The sequence below is a fragment of the Culex quinquefasciatus genome, chromosome 3, assembly GCF_015732765.1.
Source record: "Culex quinquefasciatus strain JHB chromosome 3, VPISU_Cqui_1.0_pri_paternal, whole genome shotgun sequence".
Taxonomy (NCBI): Eukaryota; Metazoa; Arthropoda; class Insecta; order Diptera; family Culicidae; genus Culex; species Culex quinquefasciatus.
This window is the reverse complement of record NC_051863.1, coordinates 175,007,002-175,028,197: the sequence shown is the minus strand read 5'-3', so window position 1 is coordinate 175,028,197 and position 21,196 is coordinate 175,007,002. Positions and strand designations below refer to the sequence as shown.

Sequence of the window (21,196 nt, the reverse complement as noted above, 5' to 3'; positions counted from 1 at the left end):
TTCATCGGACTGACTGCGTTTGTGTTAGATTGGATAAGATTAGAAGGTATTTTAAAATTTTAGAATTTATAATATGTCGATCCTCAACATTGCTCATCCACCGAATTCTTCAGTCCCTTCAAACTGCGTACCTCGATTCTCTTCATCCCTCGATATTTTCTCTTGCTTGAGGGATCTCTTATCAATAATTTAACATGCTTGTGCTGACTTGAACTGAAGACGCAAGTAAGACGAATTCTCGAGTATTTTGGAAAGGTTCTATCCAGGTTTTAAGCGAAGATGGTGTTCGAATGGTGAACGCCCGAAATGTAAAAATCGCGCAGTACCACCAACATTAGAAAAAAAAGTATGGCTGTCATGCCGTGTCACACTTGTTTCGTAATGTTGGTACCACTTCGTGATTTTGACATTTCGGGCGTTCACCATTCGAACGCCATCTTCGCTTAAAAATCTGGATAAGCTATTGTGTTTCATATACTTAAAGGATCTAATAAAAAAAACTCTAGAATTGGACTAGCATTGAATGCTGGCAGTGCGTGGCCGAATGGTTACGCTGTCCGCTTTGTAAGCGGATGATTCTGGGTTCGATTCCCATCTGCTGCAACCTTCCATCGGATGAGGAAGTAAAATGTCGGTCCCGGCCTTGGTTGTTAAGCCGTTAAGTCATTCCAGGTGTAGGAGTTGTCTCCATGCCATAAGTACAAACAACAAACCAAACTGGCGGCGGTTGGACTGCAATCAAAGGTCGTCAGTTCAAACACTGGGTGGAAGGTTCCTTGAGTGTTTGGGTGCTCTCCCCATTCAAGCCTCCTAGGTTCAGTAGAAACTTGCAATAGAGACCACAAAGACCCGGGGTCGTTAATGTGAATGGTTTGATTTTTTTTTGATTTTGAATACGGCTACGAGACCTGGACGCTGCAACAATAAGAGTCTCGCGTTTTGTATTACGGGCCGTTGGTGGTTTCAAAAAATCAAACCATCCACATTAACGACCTCCGGGTCTTTTGTGGTCTCTATTGCAAGTTTCTGCTCGAACCTAGGAGTCCGAAGGCTTGAATGGGGAGAGCACCCAAACCTCTTTTTACTCCAAGGAACCTTCCACCCCAGTGTTTGAACTGACGACCTTTGGATTGCGAGTCCAACCGCCGCCAGCGATTCCACCGGAGTAGGCTTGGTTTGGTGTGTTGTTTGTACTTATGGCATGGAGACAACTCCTACACTAGCGTGGTTCACGTTTCTATGAAAAAGACAAAAGTTGTTATTTTGTCTTGCATCAACCGGAATTTCGTTCTTTTATGTCCCCAGAAGCACTCCTGAAAATTTGAGCCCATTTGGTAAGGTCTAGGAGCTCCAGTTTTAATTTGAAATTTATATGGGATTTTGATTTATTTTCCATGGGAAACTATCTTTTTTTACATTGTATTAGGATTTTTTTTTTATAAATCGATGAAATGACTTGATTCTTATAGTAGGAGATAGGTTTTGAACTGGGGAACAACTTTGTAGAACATACCAACATGCTAGGAAGTGACCCTTTAAAGATACAGATATTTTTAGATGGTGGCTTTTGAAGTAAAGCCCTTTCTCCTACTATAAGGTCTGTTGATACTTAATAAACAAACAAACAAACGGTAGGGATGGCGCATGAACCATAAACTGCACGCTTTGCTTGACCATTGAGCCACTGTAGCGCGGATCGGGAGGAACAGCGGCGGATTCCTTAAGTGACGTCACAAATTTACAAACACAGACGAACAACGAAAAGTGAACAACTTCTCCCGACACCATGATCCTGATACACTTCTTCACTGTTTACTTGATTCATCGGAACGTATACACTTGGATGTCGAAAAGATTTTTATAAAATTTTAAAATAATAAAATGGAACCCTTGGACGGCTGCCGCCTGTGCTTGGATCCTTTTTCGGACAATGCCAGCTCCCTGGAAAGTGAGGATTTGCAAAAGCAAATGCAACAAGTGTTCAGTTTTGCGGTAAGTATTAAAAATTAAGCTCGATTAAATCAAATTGAACTGTGTTCGTAATTTCAGATTGAACCAAACGAGAAATTGTCTACGAAAGTGTGCCAAAGTTGCACGTATACAATTTCCGAGTTTTACCAGTATTCGGAGAAGGTTCGCGAAAACCAGGACAAACTGCTGGGACTTGCCAACGCTAGTGAGGAATCTAAACCGGTCATCGACGATACCGTAAAGGTTGAGCCGTTGGAAGGAGATGAAGACCAGGATGATGAAGATAGAGACGCGGATTGGAGTCCGGAGAAGAGACTGAAGCAGGAATCCAGCGAAGAGAGCGATGCGTTTAGTGATGGAGAAATCTTCGTGGAACAGCACGAGCCTCTGCCTGAGAGAAAACCTCGTCAGAAGCGGAAGGCCGAAACGAGGCCTCGACGGAAGAGGAATACTGTTCAAGAACCGCAGGAGGAGGACGAGACTAAGCTGAAGATGAGGCAGGAACGAGCGGAGACTGATAAGCAGATCAACCAGTTCTTCCTGATGAAGTGTGATATCTGTGGAGTCGTTGAGGAGACGTTCCAGCAGCTGCGAGCACACTTCTGGAAGTATCACGAAATTCGAGGATACATTGTTTGCTGCAAGAAGAAGTACAACAAGCGGTACGCGTTGCAGGAGCATATGTATCTTCACGCGAATCCGAATGCATTCCGATGTGAGATTTGTCAGAAGAACTACAAGAACAAGGTTACACTATCACTGCATATGGTCAAGACTCACGCGAGCGAGGAAGAACGTCCGTTCAAATGTGACCGATGCACTCAGTCCTTCTCGAAGTCGTACATGCTGAAGACGCACATGTCCAGCCACGAGAAGGCACAATGTCCGAAATGTGAAAAGTTGCTAGCTAACAAGTCCGCCCTGAGTGTTCACCTGATCAACGTGCACAGCGACATCGATCGGCGGATGATCTGCGACTCGTGCGGGCAGGAATTCCTCAACAAGGTCTGCTTCGAGCGGCACGTCAAGGAGCACGCCGGAATCGAGGTGGTCAAGAAGCTGCAGTGCCACATCTGCCAAAAGTGGCTCCGCGGCGAGCGAGGTCTCCAGAAGCACCTCCAATTCACGCACTACGAGCGCGACCAGACGCACATCTGTGACGTGTGCCAGCAGCAGTATCCCAACTCGAGGGCGCTGTGGAGCCACAAGCGGACGGTTCACATTGCGGAAAAGTTCGAGTGCGAATTCTGCGGCAAGCGCTTCAAGCGGGCCAGCAACCTGAAGGAACATCGAACCATTCACACTGGGGAGGTGCTTTATTCGTGCGATTACTGCGGAAGCACCATGAACTCCAAGGCCAACCTGTACACGCACATCAAGAAGAACCACCCGATGGAGTGGGCCGAGAAGAAGCAGCGGACAGCGGAGGCGAGCGCACCGAAGACGACCGCGTAATGGGGGGAGATTGTGATAGATCGAAGAAATTTGGATGTTCAATAAATTTATGATAATTTAATTTGTGTTTATTTAAAAGCCGTTTGTCCCTTTTGTTCGTCTTTCTCTAGATCATGTATGTATGAATGATCACCATACCCGCAGGTAACTTGGCCCAGAAACTTATACACCCACGTGCATAAGTACTTTTGCACGAATTTTAATGCTCGAATACCGGCGCTAAGAATAAAGTGTACGGACACTTCGTATAGACGCCCTTGCTCCCATCATGTAACGGCAATTGTATGGAGCGACGAGAAATTTACAATTAGTGTTTTTTAATAAGGAATTTTTATTTTGGCCACACCATCGCTTCCTGACTTCTGCCATCTTTGCCAGTCTGCTTCTTCTGCGCCCACTCGAACGGGTGATTTTTCTTAATGTGAACGTAAAAGTTTGCCCTGGAGTTCATCGACTTGTCGCAGTACTCGCACGAGTACAGTACCTCGCCGGTGTGAATGGTTCGATGTTCCTTCAGATTCTGCGGCTGCTTGAACTTGGCACCGCAAAATTCACACTCGTACTTTTCCACTACGTGAACGATCGCCTGATGCCGGTACAAGGCCCGACTAGTCGGATACGGCTTATTGCAGATATCGCACATATGTGTCTTCTCGCGATCGTAATGCGTGTACTGAAGATGGAACTGCAGACCGCGCTCTCCACGTAGCCATCTCTGGCAGATATGACACTGGAACCGCTGCAACGAATCAATTCCGGCGTGTTCCAGGACGTGTCGCTCGAAGCAAACCTTGTTCAGGAATTCCTGCCCGCAGGTATCGCAGATCATCCGTCGATCGACGTCGCTGTGCATGTTTTTCTGGTGCGAACGAAGCGCACCCTTGTTGGCCAATATCTTGCCACATTCCGGACATGGTGCCTTCTCGTGTTGCGTCATGTGTCTCTTCAGCATGTGTTGCAAAGCGAACGACTGCCGACACAAATCGCACTTGTACACCAGTTCCTCCTGGGGACTGTGGGTCAACGTCATATGCATCGCCAGGCTGCTCTTTCCCTTGTAGTTCTTGTTACAAATCTCGCAGTGGTACGCCTTCGGATTCTCGTGCCAATCCATGTGCTCCATCATATTGGTACGGTTCGACAGCTTCCGTCGACAGCACAAAATGTACCAACCTCGTTTGTGGACCTCCTTGTGGTAAGCTTCCAGCTTTGACAAGTCCTCCACTACAATGTCGCAATCCTCGCAAGCCATTTTGTAAAATTCGTTGATTCTTTTAAGGTCTACCGCGGCTTGTTCTTTAGATACCGGTTTCCGAACCTTACGCTTCGCTCCATCTTCACCATCCTGACCCTTTGGCTTACGAGCTTTGGATTGCTTCCCTTTCCGCTTGGTCGACGTTTCAGGAGCTTCGTTATCATCCGATTCAGCTTGCTTAGGAGGTTCATAGCGGTCGTCATCGTCGCTAAAGTCAACCTCTTCGTCCGATAGCTCCTCCTTGAATTCTGGCTCGTCTGGCTTCCCAATCTGGGCCTCCACAAACTCGGTGGGTTCAATTTTAACACTGAATGGTTCACTTGGTTCACTTTTCAGCGTAGAACTGCTCTCAAGTTGTTCCTGGTTCGTACGAACCCTTATCGAAAATTGGTAAAAGTCGGACACGGTCGTAGAACACAACTGGCATATGCCGCAGGGCACTCCCTGGTCCGAGTTGATCTGGAGTGAATGCAATCTTAATTTTTTTGCTGTTTTTCGAGGCGTTAAAGTACTTACGGTGAAGTTGAACACCGTGGCCAGCTGTTCCTTAAGTTGAGCGTTCTCGAGAGAATAGATGGGACCCGCAGCGTACGGGTCTAGGCAGAGTCGACACCCGCCTGGATCCATTATTTAACGTTTCAGACAAGATCTCAGTTCGCCTTACAAATTTTCATAACATTTGTTTGGTTGTGTCAAATAGACTGATTGAACTACGAGTAGTGACAAATATAAAGTACAGGCTAGAGATACAACAGCTTGCAGTAGTGTTGGTGTATACATTTAGGGTGATCCCAAGGCAGTTTCTCGAATGATTTATTCAAGCCTACACAGAAAAAAAAATGTAAATTTACCAAGCACTGAAATCATGTTTTAAACGTAAACATGCTCAATGTAAAGTTGAGATGCAATGTAAAAAGTTAAATTGCATTTAAAGAGCCATCATGTAAAATGAGATTCACCGTAATTCATGAAATTAGTGTAAAGAGAATTTTCGATCATGACAAATCGTAAATATGAAAATATAAAAAGCATGTAAATGAAATTATGATGTAAAATTTTCGAAATGTAAACCAAAGAAGCATGTAAACTGCAAACTTGTTTGGAGAATGACAGTTCGGGTGGATGAAAAAACAGTTTAATGTTGTGATGTTTGGTGCGCAGAGGTGCGTCGTAAAGTTGAAGTTTTTTTAACATGAAATGCTGGATTTCGCTTTCAAAACAATCAGTAACGTAGACGTAGTAGACGTAGCTGCACTGAACTGAGCTCAGAACTCAGGTAATGTAAACAACCAATAATTTGATTAATGTTTTTGTTCGGAACTGTAATCAAGCGATGTCCCGTGATTTAGTTAAAGTATGAGCAATTGTTTACATTCCAGGTCGTCTAAAACAGGAAAGCGGAATCGAACTGGAAGGGTCAGGATCAGGGATGTCAGGGAAAGTCTTGCCTTTTTGTTGGTTCACACCAGCTGGCAAGGTAACAATTACCAGATCAAAGAACGTAAAAAAGACCTCTCCGGCCACTGTTGTTTACCATGTCGGTGGTCCCGTGTAGTTATAGCTACTCACGTTGACCGATTCCGATTGATCCGTGCCAATCATCTGAAACCATTTCACCGTGAGGCGCTTACTGTCCGTGGAGAAGCCTTGCCGGGGTGGTTTGCCCGGATTTGTTCGGGCGGCGATCTTTTTCTAACTGGCCAGAAAACCTGGGAAACCGCCACATTTCCTAAGGGGAAATTTTCGTGCCCTACTGGTAAGTTAGCACTTTAGACTTCTTCTCAGTATTTTCATTAAATTTAAGCACGAGAAACAAATCACCTACTAACAATAATAACTCAATCAAACATTTTGAAAAAAAAACCTTTTTGACAGACGTGACAACAACTGTGGAGTGTCGGAGTTTACACAGTGAACTTGGCTCACCCAAGAATCTTGATGAATCTAGACTCCGACATTAGAATACGGTATTTTTTATCCCAAAGTGGGTAAAAGGATGTTTAAGTTTTTTTTGGGGCTTTGGCGGAGCCTTTGTCAGAATTTGGCATGATGTCGGTTGAATTTATTGATCCAACCCACTGAGAATTTTGGCTCGAGCCTCGAGTCGATCTGGCTCGAGATCGAGCCTGAATCGAGGCGAGGCTCGAGCCAAAATTCTCATTGGGAAGACTTTCAGATGTCTCAATGCAGGGGAGCTCAAAGTTTTTGAATGGGGGGCATGATCATGAGCACATTTAGCCCTCAGATATAAAAAATGTTTGTTATTAAAAAAGAAATCTAGAGTTTTTTTAACAGGTCCTATAAACATAAGAAATACAAAAGCTTATGGGACCTTTACAAAACTTTAGAAATTATCTATCTTTAAGAGCAAAAAATACATTAAACAGTTGAATTGTTTGATATTTCAGGTATTTTTTGACATTTTGTGATTTCATTTTAGACAACATTATAATTATAAATTTCTTGTTATGTTGTCAAAAAATCCAACAGTTTCGTTTGAAAAAGTTTGTAATCAATTAGATTATATTTATTCAAATCAACAAATAAAAAAAAAACAAAAGAATATTCATAAGATTTTTAAAGCATTTTCAGGTCACAACATACGTTGAAATCTGTTTAGGTTACTCAAATTTGTAATTTTGCATAAACCACGTAGCCTTTAAATTTGGATTTTTTTTATTTCAACTTTTCGTATGGAACGTTGTTTTTCGCCAGACCACCCAACCCTCTGCACGAGCCCTAGACTCACATTCAAGTTTCAATGAGATAGATAATGGTGTCGTACAATCGGTAACTAAATACGTATAAACCATAAGTTTTATGTTGCCAAAAAAAAAGATTTCCAAAAAAAGTTTACCTAGACCTTGATTATTTTTTTAAGCATACTTTGGTCAACCCTGCCTTGAGGTCCCCAAACATAGTAGAGAGTTTTTGAGAACTTAATTTTTCTTCTGTTTAAAAAAATAACATTTAAGGTAAAGTTTTGGTTTAAGAAACTTCATAATAACTAAAAGATTTTTCAAAATTCAATCTAATAAAACATTTTATTAAATGATCAAAAGAAGGAAAAACTAAAATAACATAGCGAAAATTTCACAGTGTCAAGAATAGAAAAAAGTGGGATTAACATTATCCCATTTTTCCATAACGCAAATAAATAATAAACTAAATATTGCGCCTTGCAGCAATTTCTAGAGTTTTGTGTCAATCGTGCTAGGCCTAGATTTTTTCATCACACTGCTTTACAGGACTGAGAACTGTCAACTTTGCGCACTTTGCACCGCGCTAGAGTGCTGCGGGATAATTTTCATCACAGTTGGCAAACCGAATTTTCATCACATCATCAAAACAAAACAAGTATAATGCATCGACTTTTGACCACAATCTAGCCATCAAGCTGTGGTGGCCGAGGTAGTTAAGTCATTGAGATGGTATGTTTAAGGTTCTTGGATCGAAACTTGTAGTTGACACTTTTGGGTTTTTGACGGGTTTTTTTTAATGAGCTCGAGGGCATAATTCTATCGGCCATCTCGAGCTGTGTTCAATTAGTCCGTAAACGGTACCATTATTATCACGGCCCGAGGCCATGAATTGGCTGTAAATTCAACAGAGTTCTGGCTAAAAACCAATACATTGTAAACGAAAGAGGTCTTTTTTATTTCAGTTAAAACAATACTAAACATATTTTTTCGAAAGACTTTATTGAAAAAGGTTACATGCCCTAAATGACATCGGTAGATCGGAGAAACTCCAGGGTAGCGAATGATAACAAATCGCCCTTTCCAACGATGAAACTCCGAGCATCCGTCCATCTCGGAGTGATCTGCGTGGGTAGCGTGAATGTCGGGCAGCCGCATCCCTATATGAGGACCGTAGAGGACGATAAGTACTGGCCTTCATCGCCATGAAGGGACTTTTCTTAGTTGCGCCGGATTGGCCGGATGTTGTACCGATCCGACAAGTAGTGAAGACGCCTGTCCACAACGTAACCAGCAACGCCCGCTGGTTGTCCACCATCCGTCCAGCAAAAAGACAAAGATCCACCGTAAGCCGAGATGGCGGCGCAACACTGCTGCATCCTGGCACCGATGACCACGATTCCACAGTCGGAACGCCTTGTTTCTTCAATCACTTAGCCGTTCCGAAAAAGTTTTTCTGGGCTGGACGAGCCATTTGTTTCTGAACTTCTAAAAATAAATAAATAAATAAATAAACAACCTGCCATAGCAACGGATATTTTCGTCATCACTGTGAAGCAAAATCACTGTGATGAAAAAAATCTGTGATGAAAATAATTGCGCAAGACTCTAGTAAAGTGCAAAATGCGCAATAAACTATGCCAAACTAATACGTGTTCACTGAACAAAAATAGGATCACAGCCGCACCTGAACCTTGCATAAATATTTAAATGAATATTACAATTTACGCCCACATTTAATGTTATCGCCGTTTCTTAACTCCGACAATTGGGTCGACATTCAGCATTCAGCGCCGCGCCGTCAAGAATTTCACGAGAAACGTCAAAGCCAAACAAAAACAAAGAAAAACAAATGTGTGAGACTTGTGCGTCCGAAATTAACTTTTTTGTGGGTGAAAAAGCCACTTCCGGCCCAAAAAAAAACAAAATTTGGCAAACTGGAGCTGCAGCGCTGGTGTCTGTTATCGGGGCAAGTGCATTGCCAACAAGAAGTTTGACCAAGACCAAGTAGTCTGCCGCAGAAGTGACGAGCCGTATTCCGGAAGCTGACGAAGCAGGTGCACGAGTTAAAAGGCTGTTAAAGGTGGTGGAACCGTGGGTGAGTCAAAACGACTGTCGGAACGGTCCACGAGATGGCCTGTTTAAGTCGGAAAAGGGTTAGAAAGGTCGACCAAGCACGGGCATGATCTGCGTGGAGTATTTGCTGAGCTGCCGGCGATTGGACCGAACTCTTTCAACGTGATCAAAATCCAATCGAAAAACGGCTCGGAAGGGAGAGCTGCAGTCGATCGAGGATGAGGCCGGCTTCCGGTAGTGGTGCTTATGCTAGTTCCTGTTTCAGTGTTGATTACAATCGTTTTCTTGAGGTAAGTTAGATCTTCTCCCAATTCCATACGCTCGATTTAAACACCTATCTATTTGGTTTATTTTCAGTTCGAATTGGCTCCCTACGATGTCTGCACTCGAGGCACGCCCCGTAGATTCATTGATTTGATGTCGGGCCATCTACGACATAGTTAGCTGGAACGATCATCTGCAGACATGCTTTGCCAGCTGGGTCACATGATTACAAAGTGGACTAAGAATAAGTAAGTTTTTTTAGACTTTTCCATAGACTTTGCTAGAAATTAAAGACTGCAGGTATCGAATGAAAATTTAATTTGCTCCGTTGAATTTAGAATTCAATAAAATTTCATGTACTTTATTTGCCTTTTGCAGTGTGGAATAGTTTATTTGTGTTTTTATTCTTATCAATAATAAAAGCATCTAATTTGATTTAAATCAATAACAAAACTATTTCATACTACGGCAGGCTATTAAAGCATTTGAAATTTACATCGGATTCCAAATTCAACGGAGCAAAAAAAAATTTTTGCTTGGGTAAAATTACATTGATTTCATCGGAAATTTACAAGTTTTTAAAGTGCTGTTTGCTGCGCACGATTACATCGGATGGCATGTATTTTTACAATGAAGTTGATGTAAATTAGCGTCATTAATGACGTGCACTTTTGGTACATCATAAATGATGTAAATTTACCGGATTTTTTTTTTCTGTGTACTGAACTTTATGATTCGCTTCAGACAATTTAGTACGAAACTATTAAGAGAAAGTCATCACAAGTGATCCCAATCCATTCCATCATCCCTTAGCACCTTTATTCTTAACCCATTCTTCCGGATGAACCTTCTTCTGATGTTTGTACATGTTGGCGTTCGAGTTGAACGTCATCGAACACGTCTTGCACGAGTACAAAACCTCTCCCGTGTGCGTAGCGCGATGTTCCTTCAGCGAAATGGCCCGCCGGAAGCGCTTCCCGCAGTATTCGCACTCGTGCTTCTGCTCCGCATGCGTCACCGATTTGTGCTGCCTCAAGGCGGCCGAATTCGGCGCCACTTTGCCACAAATCGGACACACAAACTGCTCACCGGACTCCGTGTGCTGTGTTTTGATGTGCTGCCGCAGACCCACGGTGGTCGAGAACCACTTTTGGCACTGTTCGCACTGCGCTCGATCGGTATCCCGCGAGGACACTCCCCGGTGCTTTTGCAGGTGCCGGTCAAAGGCCACTTTAGTTCGGAATTCGGCACCGCACGTGTCACAAATGAAACGACCCGACTCGCCGTGCATCTTCAGCAGATGATCCCGCAGCGATAGCCGGCTGGACATGATCTTGCCGCAGTCGGGGCATTCAACCGCCACGTGGCGTACGGAGTGAGCCTTCAGTTGGTACTTCTTCACGAAGGACCGCGGACACTTGGGACATTGGAAAGGCTTCTGATCCTGAGGAAGATGCTTATGCATGTTGTGCAACTCAAGACTTGTTTTACACGCGTAGTTCTTGTTGCACAGCTTGCAGCGAAATGTTTCCGGATCGAGATGCTTGGAAATGTGCTCCAGCAGACGACATCTTCGATACAGCTTCTTATCGCAGCACTTGATGTAACCTGAAATGCCATGTACGTCCCGAAAGTGTGTCGACAACTCCGTAAAGGCTTCGTATTCTGCGAAGCAGATATCGCACTGAATCTTGTAATACTGCTTGATGCGGGCATCTTCCTTTTGGGACTTGGTTTTACCAACGTCTTCTTCACTCTCAGATTCTTCCTGATCGATTGTAACATTTGCTTCTTCAGCATGTTCCACCTCACCTTCGTTAGAGTTATCGACAGCACCATCACCGTCCTCTATCCGAGCTGATTCGGACTCCTCAATCTGGTCAAAATCAACCTCAGTCTTTCCCGGCAACTCCAAAGACTCCAGATAGTCTTGATTCCTGTGCACAAGTTGAGCAAACCTGTGAAAGTCCTTGACCAAACTGTTGCATTTCTGGCAGATCAACCGGGGAATCCATTCCGATTCGCAGAACTACTAGAAAGAATCCACTCAATGTCGTTCAACTGCCATCATGTAACAACACCATCTTACCGCTCTTCGGAAGACGTACTTCAACCGATCCGCTAGATTGGGTTCGTCCAGTGAGGAGGGATCGTCCGCCGCTGTACAGGACCGCAGGCACAACCGGCAACATACGGACAGATCCAGGACTTCAAGCTCCATTCGGGGTTTACTGGTTTGGAACAGCAATAACAAACTAGTGAATATTTACAAGCAATGACAAAGTCATGTAAGCTCCAGGTTTCGTCGGTACGAGTAGATAGATGTGTTTGTATCGTATTGTCGTTAGCGTGATCCGTTTTGCAACAAAAAAAAATAAGGATCAATCTAAACTTTAATAAAGTTTTTATTTTGAACAAAAATTACTGATACAACGATTTGGTTCCATAAATGCATGCTAGTATCAAAAACATTCCAACCTTTAAATTAAAAATTTTCAACTATCTACGAATATTCACTAACGCGAAGTTTTAATTCAACGCACGATCTTTTTAAACGAACAGTTTTTTTTTCTTGTGTGTAGCTAAGGCTACTGGTTCTATTTTCAATGTTAAAAAATTAAACATTCGTAACATTTTCTGGTCTATTCGTAAAACATATTTTCAAAATTTAGGAATTAAGACTAGTGTTTCAAAAAGGTAAAATGTGAAATGTAAGGTTTGATACCAAAATTTAAAAAAAAAAAAACGTTACTTAATCCACCTTTAGGTGGTTGGTGCCTTCCTATCATTTATAGAGTGATTACAATCCCCTAAAGTGTCCACATGGTTTATGGATCTCCCCTAACGTGATCGCAGCACCTAAGAGGTCCTAGAAAAAAGTGACGAGTAAAAAAAATAGACTTCCTACAGACTTTTTGTCAAGATTATACAGACACCGCCTTTCAGGAAAAAGGCATCCCTCTAAAAGGCTTTTTACGTGGCGATCAGACGGGACCATTTGAGGTTATGTAAATTCAGACCATTTTTTAAACTGCTTGTAATTTTAGATAGGTAAGTCAGATTTTGAAAATTCTTAATCCACAAGAAAGGTCTTCTCATATGCTTTCTAAAAATATGTAACATGTGAGGGTTTCATGAAAAAAACACCCTTTTTACCATAATTTTAATTTAATATGAAACAGTTTTTTAACATAACTTTTTAAATACATTATAAAATTGCATGAATTTAAATAGCAACTTAGGGGACGTTAAGACGGATCGATTAAAACCATTCCAGCCAAAATCGGTTGAGCCTGTGACAAGATATTCCAGTGATATTGATTTGGTACACATGTCTACATACAGCCAAACACACAGACATTTGCTCAGCTGGTGATTCTGAGTCGATATGTACAAATGAAGGTAGGTCTAGGAGGTCTAACTAAAAAGTTCGTTTTTCGAGTGATTTTATAGCCTTTCCTCAGTAAAGTGAGGAAGGCAAAAAATCGAAGAGATCAAAAAATTTCACAAATGTTTCATGTTGGTACTAAATAAAAGTGATGGACTTCGTGCGAGAAGAAGGAAATCTTGGCTCGCTGTCGAGCGAGAGAGAGAACTTGTAGTTCTTTCCTCTCCTCGCTCACATTTTTGCTCGTGCTCTCGTTTTGGTCGCGACTGCTCGCGAACGCCAGGTGCTTTCAAGCTAGCATTTTTTTTTAAATAGGCTTTGAATGCGAACGACACCGTGATAATGAAGTGTAACTTATTTTTTTTTGCTTCTCGCTCGCGGGCATTTCTGGCTCGCAAGCTGGCCCGTTCGCGAGCGCTACCGAGAGCGGAGGAGAGCACGGGCAATCGACAAGTTGCTCTCGGAAACTTGGGTCACGCGGCGAGTACGCGAGAGAGAGCGAAATGTTAAACGCGAGAGCGCGAGAGTTCCAACACTGCATGAGAGCATGGATTTTTTTCGTCAGTTCGAAACCAAAACGGTGCAAGAGATCGTCTCGCATTGTGTTTTATCTTATTGAGAGTTCGCGGAATACATAGGTCAGTTCGCGGATATCCACATTAACGACCTCCGGGTCTTTTGTGGTCTCTATTGCAAGTTTCTGCTCGAACCTAGGAGTCCGAAGGCTTGAATGGGGAGAGCACCCAAACCTCTTTTTACTCCAAGGAACCTTCCACCCCAGTGTTTGAACTGACGACCTTCGGATTGCGAGTCCAACCGCCGCCAGCGATTCCACTGGAGTAGGTTTGGTTTGGTGTGTTGTTTGTACTTATGGCATGGAGACGACTCCTACACCTGGAATGACTTAACGGCCTAACAACCAAGGTCGGGACCGATATTTTACTTCCTCATCCGATGGAAGGTTGCAGCAGATGGGAATCGAACCCGGAATCATCCGCTTACAAAGCGGACAGCGTAACCATTCGACCACGCACTGCCTTTTTAATTTAAAGCATACACTAAACCCTCGGTGGTTGGTCCCTTTTTCGTTTGACACTTTTTTAGTTTGTACCCCGTTGGTTGGTCAAAGTCAAACAAAAAACTAACTTAATCCACCTATGTGGTTGGAGCCTTCCTCACTTATTACCAACAATTGCTGATATGATGGAATTGTACAAAAATATCATCTATTTTTAAGATCCAGAATAAAAAAGTACATAAATATCACTTAAGTGGCCATACCTCGAGACAGGGTTGCCAGATCTTCAATGTTTTGGACTCGTTGGAAAGGTTTTCTGATAACCTAACCAACGATGGGTTGAATGGTGGATCCGGACATAGTTTACATACATTTAAGTGAGATCCGGCTTCAAAAAAGTACATAAATGTCACTTAAGTGGCCATATCTCAAGACAGGGTTGCCAGATCTTCAATGTTTTGGACTCGTTGGAAAGGTTTTCTGATAACCTAACCAACGATGGGTTGAATGGTGGATCCGGACATAGTTTACATACATTTAAGTGAGATCCGGCTTCAAAAAAGTACATAAATGTCACTTAAGTGGCCATATCTCAAGACAGGGTTGCCAGATCTTCAATGTTTTGGACTCGTTGGAAAGGTCTTTTGATAACCTAACCAACGATAGGTCGGATGGTGGATCCGGACATAGTTTACATACATTTAAGTGCGATCCGGCTTCCAAAAAGTACATCAATATCACTTAAGTGGGCATATCTCGAGACAGGGTTGCCAGATCATCAATGTTTTGGACTCGTTGGAAAGGTCTTTTGAAAACCTAACCAACGATGGGTCGGATGATGGACCCGAACATGGTTTACGTACATTTAAGTGAGATCCGGATATATGTGAAAACACATTTTTATACACAACTTTTGAACTACTTATCGAAACTTCAATCTGTATAAAACTCGATCTATGGGACCCTAAACCAAGTCGAATGCAACAGGTTCGGGTCAAATCGGTTCAGCCAGTGCCGAGAAACATGAACTAGTTTGTTGGTCACATACATACATACACACACACATACACACACACATACACACACACATACACACAGACATTTGTTCAGTTTTCGATTCTGAGTCGATATGTATACATGAAGGTGGGTCTACGACGTTTTTATACAAAGTTCATTTTTAGAGCAGGATTATAGAGTTATCTACGTGCGCATGTATTGCGTGTTTGTACACGAAGGGTTTTTAGGTTAAAATTTGTACCCGCCAGCAAAAACAAATGGTAAACTAGTGTGCGTGAGATCGGGCTTAGATAGCTCTATAGCCTTACCTCAGTGAGGAAGGCAAAAGTGACGAACTGTCACTTCTTACAGGGCGCTCACGCACACTATCAAAACAAACGTTTGGTAGTGTGTGTGAACTCCGTGTAAAAGGGGTGTCAAACTAAAACGTGACCCCGTTCGTTTGACAATAGTTGATGTCAAACCATCGGGGTTTGAGTGTATAAAGTTTCTAATTTTCATTTTTTTTTTTGCGTGTGTGTTAACTTTTAAATTTTGATATTTATAAAGTTTTGTATGTTTCAAACTTTGCGTCCTACACAAATTTAGGCCGTTTTTAATTGGATGTATTATATGAATGAATAATATTACTCCAAGCTCGATTTTTTTACCCCTTGTAGTATTTATCCAACTGGACCGGCATCGTTTTGCAACTCTTTACAATAACTACTAATTTTACGTCTTCTCTTAATATTTACATTCAAAATCATAAAAAATATCTTGAAGTTTTAAGCACGTTAAGGATCAACTTAACTTTTTTTCTGCAATCTTTGCATTCACATGTACCGTTACATTATAATTCTCAGTCTAATCATTCAACACCAGTTGACTCCTTTCATGCGAGAACCTCTATCCACTAACGTTGCGTTCAGCTGCCAAGCCACTGTGCGAAGAAAGCAAACTTCAAGTTTTGATAAAATTAGGCACCGACAGGGGACGCAACGCAAGTTAGTGACAACAATTTTTCGCTAAATCTCACCATTTATCAAATCAAATTTCGCAGCTCAAAAACCTGGTCCCAGCATGGACCTTGGGGAGCACGTATGCCGGTTGTGTCTGCGGAACCTGACGACGCCGACCAGCACTTCGATCGAAGATTCCAAAATCCGGTGCAAACTGGACGCGGTGTTTAATTTTCCCGTGAGAGCTGCAAACTCTGTAATTTTGATTTGATTTAAGAAAATTTGATTACTTTCAGATAACTTGCAACGATGAGGAGTCGTTGCCGTCGCGCGTTTGCTCGGACTGCTCCCTGCGGGTCACGGACTTTCACGAGTTTTCGGAAACGGTTCGGTCGAATCAGGACCAGCTGAAGGCTCGTAAGCGGGCCGTGGTTTCGCTGGATGGGGAGATCGTGGAGTCGCTGCTGAAGCAGGAACCGGTGGCCATGGAGGAGGACAACGATGACTTTGGGTCGGATGGGGGCGGTGGAGGAGAGATTGGGGATGACCTTGAGGACTCGTTCAACGTGAAGGTGGAGATGGACTCGCCGGACTTGGACGACAGCGACGACGATCAGGACGAGTACAAACCTCCGGCGATAGTGAAGAAAAAGGTGGGAAGGCCTCGGAAGTACCCGAAGGAGAATGGAGATATTGACGAGTCTGGCAATGGTCAGCTGAGTCCGGAGAAGCGCCAGAGGCGTGCGGAACAAGACAAGCTGATTTCGGATTTCTTCCCGCTCAAGTGTGAACCGTGTTCGGAATCGTTTGAAGGTTTCCTTGAGTTTAAGCGACACACTCGCAAGACACACAACCGAGCTGTGGAGTTTAACTGCTGTGGAAAGGAACTGTCTCGCCGAGGGGACATTCTGAACCACATTGCGGTTCACACCAACAGCAAGTTCGAGTGTGATATTTGTGGGAAAAAGTTCTCTCGTTTTTACTGTCTTCAGGCTCACCAGCAGCTACACGGATCATCCGATAAGCCCTTCAAATGCGGCCAGTGTGACCGCAGTTTTAGCAAGAAAAACTTCCTTGTTACGCATCAGAAGATGCACCGTGACCAGCAGTGTCCAATCTGTCTGGAAACCATCATCGGGGAAAACAGTGCCAGTCTGCGGAAGCACATCGCCGAAAAGCACGAGTCCCAGGACCCGACCAAACCCAACGAGGCCAAACTGATCTGCGCAACCTGCGGCAAACAGTACAGCTTCCTCAGCCGTAAAGCCTTCTCGCGGCACGTGAAAAAGCACACCGGAGAAATTGCCGAGGAGCGCGTCCAGTGCCACATCTGCTCGCAGTGGCTCAGCTGCAAGACGTACCTTAAGATCCACATCGACACCCGCCACAACGAGGAGGACACGCGCATCGAGTGCGACGTCTGCCACCAGGTTTACCCCAACCGGAAGTGCTTGATGACGCACAAGCAGCGCGTTCACATCGAGGAAAAGTTTGCGTGCGATCTGTGCGAGCGCAAGTTTAAGCGACGGATCAACCTGATCGAGCATCGTGCGGCGAAGCATACCGGCCAGACGCTGTACTCGTGCGAGGATTGCAGTATGGTTACGAACTCTAACGCCACGCTGTACGCGCACCGCAAGAAGAAGCACCCGGAGAAGTGGATGGAGGAGAAGGCCAAGGCAGCGGCCGGGGTGATCATTTAGGGAGGGGCGATGTGTCAGGTGGGTTCTCGATCGATTGAAATAAAGTAACTTTGAGGAAATTTAAGGGGAAAAAAATGCTATCCAATTTTTGAAATCAATCCCCCACCGAGTATGAAATTGTGTGTGTAGGAAATTGTTATCGTTAACCCCACTACCGCCCATTTTTTTTCCTCGGACATTTTTATTATTCCCGTGTTCAGTTCAGGAGGTCATTTTGAGCAAACTTTTGTTCTAAGAAAACTTTACTTCTCTTGTTTAATGTTTTTCTTGTTTCATTTTTAGTATTTTGATTTGCATTTATCCTGTTTAGTTTATTATTTTATTATCACCTCTAACCATAACATTTTGGCTATCGCATTTTTTCGTGTTTTACAGTCACTTTTTCAATTTTTGCTTGATTTTCACATATTCTGCTATAGAATGGCACCATTGTCATTTAAATTGTAAAAAAATCATAGAGGTATAGTCTGGGACACTATAAAATTACTGCATACTTCTTCTTACTTAAAATTTAGGAAATGTTAGTAAAAAACACAGCCAAAGTTGACTCCTAAAAAAGGCCTTTTTTAAAAACATTGGCAAAGCCACATAAAACAACTCAAACTTCAAACCCTAACATTTTCTAAAATTGTAATAATTGGCTGAAAATTTTAATTTTGGCGATTCTTTAAATCGAAGCCCGTCTAGAGGCGGGGTTGTGTTGTAGAGGTCTATCAACTTGGGAGTTTTCCCCCAAAACCGTAGGGGACTTGGGATAATCAGACAAAAGGCCAATTTTTTCAAGAGATTTTTTTTTTAAATGAGCCTGAATATTTAAATTTGGAAAAACAGCAATGAAAAGGTGTTTTGAACGGTTGTCAATTGATTTCATTTCTGTTTTTAATATAATTAAAAGTTTGTTGAAAAAAAGGAGAATTACCCGGATTTTTTTTTATTCTTTTTTCTATGGGGAGGAGGCAAGTAAGAGAGGGTACATAAACTCTAAGGCAACTTTACAATGGGACGTAAACATAGGCGGTTTTTAGCAAGGCAACGTACTTTTGAAAAATTACCTCAGAACCTTTAAAAAAAATAATATTTTAGAAGTCAGTTTTTTAAAGACCTATTTCGACAATTAACACAATTAAAGATAATATTTCAGAAGTCAGGTTTTTTTCATTTTTTGGAACTGCTCATATGTGAAAGAATAAAAAAAAACTCAAAAATGGTGAATTGTAATTCGATTATCTGAAGATTCATTTAAATATCCGAAGTAGAGCGTCCAATTTCCCGTCCCGGGAAAAAAATTCCCGGGAATTCCCGGGATTTCCCGGAAAAAAATATTTCCCGTTTCCCGGGAAATTTGTAAATTTCCCGGAATTCCCGAAATACAAATGGAAGTATACATTTTCCTACCTTTTTGGCACCAATAATTAGAGAACCTTATTTGATTTTATTCATTTCAATTTAATGTTCATATTGAACTATGTCTGTTAATTTCATGCCAAGTTTTAATTCAGATAATATGTATTCCTAAAGCATTCACAACTAGGAATATTGTTTCGTTATATGTTGGGCAACACAAATTACGCTATTATGGCATGAATATTGCCTATTTTTTTCGACAATTTATTTTAACGACTTTTTTTGTTATATCATTTGAAAATATCATTTTTGTTTACCTTGACCAAATTGGATGAAAATTTAATTGATAGGATTAAATTTTTCAAAAAGGTTTGTTCAAGAAGAATTTGTTTAAAAGTATTCAAGATATAATGGGTAAATTTAAAATATGAAAAAATATCGTTTAATTTCAACCACTTTTACACTACGAAAATTATTTTAATCTAATTAATTTATTAGGACATTTAACCATATAACTAAAATCGTTCCATAAATGGAACCATGAAAAATCTTATGAAGTTTACCCAAAGAATCCAACCATTATTTCAAAAACTCGTTTCAATTTTTGTAAAACTGTGAGTTTGGTATCAAGAAACAGTGATAATCTATTTGTTCACAAGTTGAAAATACTTGTTCTGAAATAAGTAATTTGCCATAAGAAACATTATTTCTACATGATATTTTTTTTTGTTTCAACGTTATGGTCACTGAGACAAATTTAAAAGCAATTTTATTTTTGTGGGGCATAAATTTTCGCTGTCCAAACACTTTGATTTAAAAAATACTTTTTAACAAAAAAATAATAATAATATTTTGTTGATCTGGTACAATTTGAAAGACAGCATAAAAAATAAAAAAAAACTTATACTATCTTCTCATAGCTTCATGATTTTTTACAAGCATTCAAGCCATTCATTGATCCTCACACTGATTTTGGACATTAATGATGCCGTTCTATACAATTCTGTTACAAAATATTAACCAGAAACAGGATCAGAATAATTTTCGTCATATTTCAAATTTCCCGGGAATTCCCGGGATTTCCCGGGAAATTTGTTGAAAATTTCCCGTTTCCCGGGAATTTTGTAACCCCGGGAAATTGGACGCTCTAATCCGAAGTGAAGTTTTTCAGTAGAAGTTCTGAATTCCCTTTTAAAAAGAAGCAATGATGGCTGGTCATACAAAATTGGTATGTAAATGTATGACAATCTGTATCTTAAAAAGGGATTTTCCAATCGATTTCGAAAAAATATATAGGGTATCTGTCCCCATTTTGGGCCGACTAAGCAGAGCGCACTTTAAATTTGATGTATTCTCAAAGGCTATACAATTTCACACTAATCACATGCGCGCCATGATTGTTTTTCTTTTTTTAATTCAATTTCGAATTATTTTAAATAAATCTTGCAGAAACAAGCGTACTCTTTTTTATTAGCTTCGTCGTTGATTGAAATTCTAATAGGAAACGTTTGTTTACATGTAAGTTAGTCGACGGTTAGATAGCTGTTTTCTTTCTAACTTTCCTTTCCAGTGTGCGCTTTGATTTGACAGCACAACCGTAAACCACGCCCCCGTTGAATCTCTTGTTAGATAGCACAGTGTTGTCAAATACATTTGTACAACTTACTCTGATAACTTGCATCTTTTTCTGGCAAGTTATACAACAAAAAAAGTGCGCTTTTTCCAGTTCACAGGAGTTGTAAAACAAGTTGTGATAACGATTGGTTATACAACCAGTTAGGAAATACGTTTATCTGACAACGTGTGTTGCTTGGGTTTAGACACACTTGTTTATATGATACGAATAAGTTGGATTTGTAATGCTAATGCTCGTACTTAATCACATTTTTGATAAAAAATACTTTATATCGCTGCAAACGCCCGAAAAACTAAAACATGTTTTGTCCCTATTTTGGGTCTACTGCTTCTAGGATCCGACCTTCAAGTTATGTTATTGATTTGGTGGCAGCAGTGCAGCCCCCCAATAAAAACATATTGCCGGTGGTTCGAAGATTCGGGGGACGGC

The 21,196-nt window shown here is 41.7% G+C and overlaps 4 protein-coding genes across 4 annotated transcripts; 2 read left to right on the top strand and 2 right to left on the bottom strand.

Moving 5' to 3' along the window:
• The first annotated feature begins 1,804 nt into the window (after positions 1-1,804).
• Positions 1,805-3,487, top strand: LOC6040637 (transcription factor grauzone). Its single transcript, XM_038262815.1, has 2 exons — positions 1,805-1,992; positions 2,050-3,487. Exons 1-2 carry the CDS (start codon positions 1,882-1,884, stop codon positions 3,424-3,426), a joined length of 1,488 nt encoding a protein of 495 aa, XP_038118743.1. The 5' UTR covers positions 1,805-1,881; the 3' UTR covers positions 3,427-3,487.
• LOC6040636 (transcription factor grauzone) lies at positions 3,476-5,354 on the bottom strand. Its single transcript, XM_001849952.2, has 2 exons — positions 5,198-5,354; positions 3,476-5,140 (listed from the first exon to the last, which is right to left on the bottom strand). The coding sequence occupies exons 1-2, from the start codon at positions 5,306-5,308 to the stop codon at positions 3,758-3,760; spliced, it is 1,494 nt and encodes a 497-aa protein (XP_001850004.1). The 5' UTR covers positions 5,309-5,354; the 3' UTR covers positions 3,476-3,757.
• Positions 5,355-10,517: 5,163 nt separating this feature from the next.
• On the bottom strand, positions 10,518-11,992 carry LOC6040635 (transcription factor grauzone). The gene is made up of 2 exons (XM_001849951.2): positions 11,810-11,992; positions 10,518-11,749 (listed from the first exon to the last, which is right to left on the bottom strand). The coding sequence occupies exons 1-2, from the start codon at positions 11,939-11,941 to the stop codon at positions 10,523-10,525; spliced, it is 1,359 nt and encodes a 452-aa protein (XP_001850003.2). The 5' UTR covers positions 11,942-11,992; the 3' UTR covers positions 10,518-10,522.
• Positions 11,993-16,017: 4,025 nt separating this feature from the next.
• On the top strand, positions 16,018-17,862 carry LOC6040640 (gastrula zinc finger protein XlCGF26.1). Its single transcript, XM_001849950.2, has 3 exons — positions 16,018-16,129; positions 16,186-16,322; positions 16,381-17,862. Exons 2-3 carry the CDS (start codon positions 16,206-16,208, stop codon positions 17,785-17,787), a joined length of 1,524 nt encoding a protein of 507 aa, XP_001850002.1. The 5' UTR covers positions 16,018-16,129; positions 16,186-16,205; the 3' UTR covers positions 17,788-17,862.
• The last annotated feature ends 3,334 nt before the right edge of the window (positions 17,863-21,196 follow it).

Excerpts from the sequence above, each read along its gene's own strand:
- LOC6040636 (XM_001849952.2), bottom strand. The coding sequence starts at position 5,308 with ATGGATCCAGGCGGGTGTCGACTCTGCCTAGACCCGTACGCTGCGGGT. Across the intron at positions 5,141-5,197 it reads CCACGGTGTTCAACTTCACC|ATCAACTCGGACCAGGGAGT; the intron begins GTAAGTACTTTA and ends CATTCACTCCAG.
- LOC6040637 (XM_038262815.1), top strand. The coding sequence starts at position 1,882 with ATGGAACCCTTGGACGGCTGCCGCCTGTGCTTGGATCCTTTTTCGGAC. Across the intron at positions 1,993-2,049 it reads AACAAGTGTTCAGTTTTGCG|ATTGAACCAAACGAGAAATT; the intron begins GTAAGTATTAAA and ends TCGTAATTTCAG.
- LOC6040640 (XM_001849950.2), top strand. The coding sequence starts at position 16,206 with ATGGACCTTGGGGAGCACGTATGCCGGTTGTGTCTGCGGAACCTGACG. Across the intron at positions 16,323-16,380 it reads ACGCGGTGTTTAATTTTCCC|ATAACTTGCAACGATGAGGA; the intron begins GTGAGAGCTGCA and ends GATTACTTTCAG.
- LOC6040635 (XM_001849951.2), bottom strand. The coding sequence starts at position 11,941 with ATGGAGCTTGAAGTCCTGGATCTGTCCGTATGTTGCCGGTTGTGCCTG. Across the intron at positions 11,750-11,809 it reads AGTACGTCTTCCGAAGAGCG|TTCTGCGAATCGGAATGGAT; the intron begins GTAAGATGGTGT and ends TCTTTCTAGTAG.